This window comes from Ictidomys tridecemlineatus, chromosome 3, assembly GCF_052094955.1.
Source record: "Ictidomys tridecemlineatus isolate mIctTri1 chromosome 3, mIctTri1.hap1, whole genome shotgun sequence".
Lineage (NCBI taxonomy): Eukaryota > Metazoa > Chordata > Mammalia > Rodentia > Sciuridae > Ictidomys > Ictidomys tridecemlineatus.
The window spans coordinates 29,536,431-29,544,125 of record NC_135479.1 but is presented as its reverse complement, the minus strand read 5'-3'; the positions used below and the strand labels follow the sequence as shown (position 1 = coordinate 29,544,125).

At 38.2% G+C, this 7,695-nt stretch overlaps 1 protein-coding gene across 4 annotated transcripts in view; it reads right to left on the bottom strand.

The window, feature by feature from the left end:
• Tom1l1 (target of myb1 like 1 membrane trafficking protein) overlaps positions 1-7,695 on the bottom strand; it is a 42,930-nt gene that overhangs the window by 15,760 nt on the left and 19,475 nt on the right. For all 4 annotated transcript variants that reach the window (XR_013436132.1, XM_078042269.1, XM_078042270.1 and 1 more), the window contains 2 exons: positions 5,567-5,700; positions 38-98 (listed from right to left, as the gene is read on the bottom strand). Coding sequence is in view for 3 of the 4 variants with exons in the window: in XM_078042269.1 (XP_077898395.1) it covers positions 38-98; positions 5,567-5,700 (195 nt within the window). In the remaining variant the exon portion in view is untranslated. The remainder of the gene's footprint in view (positions 1-37; positions 99-5,566; positions 5,701-7,695) is intronic.

Sequence of the window (7,695 nt, the reverse complement as noted above, 5' to 3'; positions counted from 1 at the left end):
TTTAATTATTTATTTTATAACATTTCTAATTACTTACATTGGTGGCTTCCATCTGGTTCGTATGTTGCTCCAAAAGCCTTTGCTGGTTTCGAATAAACCTGTTTGAATTGGCAAAATGCAGGTACTTAAAAGAAAATAGATATGAGGATGTTACAAAATCTAACAATTATTAAATACAAAAGTATTTGGGATCAACGACAACTCCTTTTCAATTCATAATAAAATACTTTAATCACTTTTTTGCATTTTATAAAGTATTAACCACCTTAGAGAAAACTGTGAAAAAACAGAAAAACATTAAAAATAATAAAAATAAAAATCAGTATCCAAGACAGTGAACTAGGGTGAAGCAGCATTTCTCTAGCCCTGTGACCTGGGATTTGAGCAGCAGGAATACTGCTCCAGCAAGACGGGTAAAAGAGAGATTTCACTGAAACTCAAAACTGGACCAGTCAGAGTGCCCTAAAGACTTAGGAATGTCGGGTATATTAAACAAGGAAAAGGGACAAAGTTAGAGCTAAGCTGCTTGCAGGAGAATTAGCACACAAAGATGGAAAAAGCTGAGAAATGGATGGTCTTAAGTGTGGAAAAAACTGAGAGTGGAGGGGAAGCTTGCCCTAGGCCAATTCAGAGGCTATTCAGCACAATAAACCCATGTTCACTGACAGCTGAGGCAGGATCCGCTTTGAGGCCACCACACTGCCAGCACCAACAGGAACCATTAACTTGGACCTGGGAGCTCAGGTGTCCTATCCAGGAGTTTGGGGCTGGGTCCAATACATAGTCTTAGCAGACAACAGCCGCCTGACCTAGTCTGTGTCTACCAAATCTGGAGAAAAGCAGGCATAGAGAGCATTTTGCTGGGGAAATACAAGTCAGGGAGGCTAGGGAGAGCCCAGCACCCTAACCCCTGTGAGTCCTACAGCTGGTCCTAGGAGGGGTTGGGAATTTGAACCTTTGGGGTGTGACTGCATGATCAGGGTCTGAGCCCAGGAGAAACAACAGAAATGGCAAAGGACTGTCTCCAGTGTCCCAGGAGTGGAACTCTGGGGAGGCTCCTGGGGTAGTCTCCCAGCATAGATCAGCAACTGCTGGGCTCTAGACATGTGTATATTTAATACCTCCAGACAACTGGCCAGGCATAAAGCACCTGGGGCCTCACTAGACCTAAGCCCCGCCCCTGGGAGCTCAATCTATAGGAGCTCCTCTCACAGAACTTAGCAATGACTTCACCCTGGGAATGGAGCTGACAGTACTTCCCATATCATCCTACATCACACAGCCCAGAGGGAAGCTGAGAAGTTTCAAACTCCAACTGGCATCTTGGTGAGCAACACAATAAAAAGAAAAGATTTGACAGCCTGGGGCCCCTACCCTTTCATTCAGTACATACCTCAAGAAGAAAGAAAAAGAAAGTTGCCAAAACTCACAGTGGTTCAAAGACTTAGAGGTTAGACAAGAAAACCTACACCTCTTAGAAAAAACATAGGCACCACACTCCCTCAGGTTGGCTTAGAACCCGACTTCCTCAACAGGTTCCTAAAGCACAAGAAGTAAAATAAAAAAAAAAAAATTAATACATGAGATGGTATCAAACTAAACAGCTTCTTCACAGCAAAGGAAACAATAAAGAATATGAAGAGAGAGCCTAGAAAATGGGAGAAAATTTTCCCACTTGTACCTCAGTTAAGGCATTAATTTCCAGGATAAACAAAGAACTCTAAAAAGCACCAAAAAACCCCAAATAACCCAATCAACAAACAGACACTTCTCAAAAGAAGATATATGATCAACAAATATATTTTAAAAAAAGTTCAACATTTCTAGCAATTACAGAAATGGAAATTAAAACTACTCTGAGATTTTATCTCACTCCAGTCAGAATGGCAACCATCAAGAATACAAGTAACAATAAATGATGGTGAGGATGTGGGGAGGAAAAAGTACACTCATGCATTGCTGGTGGGACTGCAGATTGGTACAACTACTCTAGAAAGTAGTATAGAGATTCCTCAGAGAACCAGAAATGGATCCACTACTTATCCAGTTATCTCACTCCTTAATATATACCCAAAGTACTTAAAAACAGAATACTACATTGATGCAGCCACATCAATGTTTATAGAAGTTCAATTCACAATAGCTAAGCTATGGAACCAACCTAGATGCCCTTCAACAGATGAATGGATAAAGAAAACATGGTATGTATACACAATGGAATATTACTCAGTCATAAAGAAGAATGACTGTATGATATCTGCCAGAAAATGGATGGATCTGGAGACTATCATGCTAAGTGAAATAAGCCAATCCTAAAAACCAAAGGCGAATGTTCTCTCTGATATGTAAATATTAATACATAACAAGGGAGGATTGGAGAAGAACAGAAGTTCAGTAGATTAGACCAAAGTAGATTTGTCTAAAGGGGAATGAAGGGAAGGGGTGTGGAAAAGAAATAGGAAAGATAGTGTAATGAATCTTTTTTATGTACATATATAAATATACCACAGTGAATCCCCACATCATGTACAACCACAAGACTGGGGTCCTAATTAGAATAGTATATACTCCATGTCTATATAAATATGTCAAAATATACTCTACTGTCAAGTATAACTGAAAAGAACAAATTTAAAAAAAAAGGAAGAAAGGAAGTCAGAAACAGACAACATATATATATTCTCATTGACTATTTTGACCATCACAAAGGAAACTACTCCTTAATTTTTCATCAAAATTTTCTTGTTTTGAATATGTACTAAAGGGTTCATGAACTTTTATTCATATACATATTTGTTTCTATCCTCTGAAATATAAATGAAAGAAATACAAAATCTTTTCAATGAAATAATATGAGATAATTTCCCAAACTTTAAGAATAAATGGTAAAATCAAACACAGGAGGCATAGAGGACTCCAAATTTATAAAATTACAATAGACCAAACCCAAGTCATATTATTAGGAAAATGCCTAACATACAGAATAAGGGCAAAATTTTAAAACATGCTATAGAAAAAATATAGGTTACATTTAGGGATTAAACCAATCCAGATCTCAGTTGATTTCTCAACCCAGACCCTCAAAGCTAGGAAGTAACATATACCAAGGTCTGCAAGAAAATGGATGCCAAGAAAGAATACCACAGTCCACAAAAGTAAGCTTCAGAATTGAGGATCAAATACAAAGCCTTCCACAGAAAAGGAACCAATAAAAAATTAAAAATCACATCACTAAGAAATTTATTAATATTATGTATATTTCCTCCAGTATTTCTTACAATAAATTTAATTTTAAACAGTTGAAATTATACTTTACATAATTTTATATCCTAATTCAATTGTGTTGTGAGTTATTCAGAACTATAATTTTAATAGCTATAACATTTTACCACATGAATCTATCACTCCTTTAACCATCTTATTCTCAAATACTTAAGCTATTACTTATTTTGCCATTATAAATGTTTGTCCAGAACAATTAAAATACATTTAAAGTAACCTATGTTTCACTGTTTATTTCTATTTCTGTAAGACACTTGATACCTTCCAAAAATATTAACCTTTTGTATCTCTGACTTAATTTTACATTGTGTAGGTATTGAGGATAAAGGCAGAAGAGTTGAATTAGTAGAGAAATCCTTGTCCAAAGTACAGCTGTCACTATTATTCCATAGAAACTAAGAGACAATGGACATGATTTCCTAAACCTCAGTTCTCCATTTGCTAAAAGGGAATAACAATATTTGAACTACTTCAGAAATCTGTTTTCAGGGGCTGGGGATATAGCTCAGTAGCTCACTGATAAAGAGCTTGCCTAGCATGTGTGAGGCTCCGGGTTCAATCCTTAGTAAAAGTAGAAGAAATTTATTTTCAGGGTCAAAAATAGATAAATAGATACACAGATAATCCAGGTAGATGAAGGTGGAGACCCTTCTGTAGTAAACATCCAGTATGACCATTAGGACACACTGACTTCATGAGTCTTAAGGTCTTAAAGTTTACACTGCATCTGAGTATGCACTAGGTTTAAGGATTTTTCTAAAATATATGCTTTTTAATGTCTTCTACTTTTAGTTTTGACTTCTTTGTTGCATTACTCAGTTATGTGTGAGGTAGGAACAACGTTCCCAGATCAAGATGTAGGTAACTGATATCAATTTCTTTATTTTCAAAACTATCCCCTGGAAGCACTGAGTGAGGAATTGGATTTAGGGAATGTTGGAATAAGATGAATGTATTTTGTATGAGGGATGAAGGGGAATCTTTGGGGAATCACTGGACTGATTGGGATAGGCAGAATAATAACCCCTCCAAATGTATCTCTGTCCTACTCAACAAAACCAGTGAGTTTATGAGGTTATGCTGCAAGGGGAGATTAAAGGTTGCAAATGGAATGAAGCTGACCAGTGAGCTGACCCTAACTGGGCATTTATCCTAAACAGTACAGAAGAGCCCAATGTAGTCACAAAAGTCCTTAAACTTGGAAGAGGAGGCAGAAGAGGAAGTAAGAGTGATACATGTAGAGTTCTGAACCAGGCATTGGCTTTGAAGACAGGGGAAAGGGGTCATGAGAAAAAGCAAGCAGTCTCTAGAAGTTGTAAACAAAATCTCCTCCAGGGCCTCTAGAAAGAAAAACAGCCTTGCCAACACCCAGGATTTAGCCTAACGACATCCACTGGTACTCCTGACCTGGAGAATTCATTTATTATCCTATGATAATAAATTTGTATTGTTTTAAGCCACCAGGTCCATGGTCATTTGTCACAGCAGCCGAAGAAAACTAAAACACAGGTCTGTATTTTTTTCTAGAGGCAAGAATTTCTCTCTGGATCTCAGGACTCAAGCGTTTATCACACAACTTACCACAGTCATCTTGGCACACATGGTTCAAAGCTGAACCAGAACCTAGTGTTCACAGAAGTAACCCCATTCCCTGATATCTAGACCAAATAAACTATCTCCCGACAGAGGAGACCTTTAGGCACTGGACTTATGGTCTGCAATAGAATCCTCCCAAATAAAAACCAGGACAGAACTAGACTGGAAAACACATGGTTTTCCTTGGATATTTCTCTGCTTACCAAGATTTACACCATACAAAAATAAACACAGGATGAGGACTGTGAATTTCTTTAGTGCTAAGAAAGAGAGCAAGGTTCTCATCATCAGTCAATGCCCCCTCATCTTTTCTTACAAACAGCTGCTGTCCTGTAGGCAGCAAAGGAAGAACCTACCCTTCTACAGGTGCTGGTTTTATTTCACCGATTCTCTTTTTTTATGCCTCGCTCTTCATCTGCTAGCTAGGAATACAGCCACTGTACATTTAAACATTCCAAGTAATTCTCCTCAGGGATGTGTCTTTAAGGGCACCTAGTAAATCACTTAAACTGGGAGGAACACCTCTGGCATTTAGTGAAGAGAAGCCACACAAGGGAAAACTGTCCCTTGCAGAATGCCACACGTACTGAGAAAAAAGGATATAGAAAAAAGTGTCCCCCATTGGGCACTGAGTGAATGGTGCAACTGTGACCGAAAGAGGGCCAAGCAGGGGACACCATCAGCTCACCTCTCGTATCCAAGGATGGCATTATTCAAATCCTCATTCACTTGAATCAGCTCCACAGTTACATCTTCGTTCTCCACCACCACAAGCAGGTCCATGATCCTCTCCTGCATCTCCCGACAGGTCTTGTAAAGTTTCTGTCAAAGAAAGGAGAATCGTTTCTTCTTCCATTCTAGGCTCTATAGACACAGCATGCCAGTCTACATATACATGTGATCACCTCAGGCCAAGTCACCTGTGAGAGTCTACAAGGTGTTCAACTGTGGAAAGTGCATCTTTCCTATTGGAAGGCAATGAGATATAAAAATGCTTTTCTTTTTCTCTGAAAGCCAAAATGGGTATCCTAAGGACAATACGGTACACCAGAAGCAATGCTTGGACTACAAATTAGAGGTGCTGTATGGGAATTCTAGATGCAGTACTTATTACCTATGCCATGTTGGGGGAAAAATATTACTCTTTTCTAAATCTCAGTTTTCTCATTGATAGATAAAAAATAACCATTTGCTCTATCTGCCTCAAGGGTTGACATAAAAATGAAATGAAATGTACATAATGAGGAACTCTATAACTAGGAAGCACAAACATTAAATGTTATTGTTGTTATTAGTGATGGGAGAAGAAGTAGTTAAAAAACATTGACAGTGGTATAATTTTACTTCCTGTTATGCTGTACTTAAACACTAAGAGTTTACAGGCATATCACATTCCAGTGTAAACACTACCAGGATTAAAAAACTCCTCACAGGTAATAACCTTATTGAGATACCTAGAATCGCTGCAGTGAGCCACAACCACCATGCTCCAAATCAGTATCTTTCTCACAAGCATTAGAGGCACCTAAAACACACTTACTGATTCCATAATCTCCAGGACTTGGGGTCCGAGGATCTATAGTTTTAAACAAGCACACCAAAAAGTTTCTTATGTACACTGACATTTGAAAAGTGCCGCCTTACAACTGACTTCCTTCTAGGCAAACCTCCAATAAACCTGAAGTGAATCCAACTAATGTTATCTCCTCTGCCCTACCTTGGCTAGAATTTGCCTGTGTAACATTGCCAACATTACCCAAAAGCACAGGGCTGATCCTCCTCTTACAGTGAATGCAACCCAAGTTGCTTAAGCATCACACAATTAAACAATCTGACATTTTCCCCTCAAGAAATAGACTACTGAAAAATTAATGCTTCACGAGACCATTTAGAATCTCAAACAATCTATATTACAAGACTCCTGAGAGGAAATCTCTAAATAAATAAATCGACCTTTTAATAACTGGCATTTAGACTAAGAGATAAAAGCCACTACCCTCCACAAAATCATAAAAAATATTTAGAACACAGATGAAATGAAAAGGGAAAAACAAGGAGGGAATCAGACAGATAGCTGAGAGTGGGTATTAATACTTCCAATGTGTAGCCAGAAAAACTGTCCTATTTGCTAATGACATGGCCACCATCAGCCATGGCATGGTGTGGGGGTCAAAATTTTTCTTAAAGCTCTAGATATTAAATATTTTGTTTTGAGGAGCATCTAGTCTGTTGAAAGTTCTGAACTCTGTCATTATGGTGTGAAAACAAGAGATGGTCGTGACAAACTTCTAATAAAACAGAAGACAAATGGTAGGCTACATGGAAAGAGAAAGGACTACAGATGCAATAGGCTAAAAGTAGATCCAGTATACATACCTGCTATGGAATTTAGAGAAATGAGGCTAAAACTTAACAGTAGGCTTGTTTCTCCCCACATCTATAACACAGCAATAACAACCATTTTGCAGGGTTATTGTAAGTACAGGAAATGACTATCTGAAGCCCCACAACGTCTAGTATACAGTGAGTAGCCACGACATATTACATTGGTGACTAGAAGCTCATCTCAATAATTAATACAATCCTCTAATTCTTGCACCATCATCTAGGAACCCAATATCATGCAAAGCAGAGAACCAAGAGCATCTACTTCCCTGATGAATGAGAACGCTTCCTTTGTTCTTGCTTTAAAGGGTACAGCAATTGTTCCTCTTGTTGCTCACTGGCAGCCTTGCTAGAACAAGGTCAAGATCAAGGAAATACAATGGGTGTTAGATGCCCATGACAAAAATGTAGAAATTAATTTGAAATGAGTTT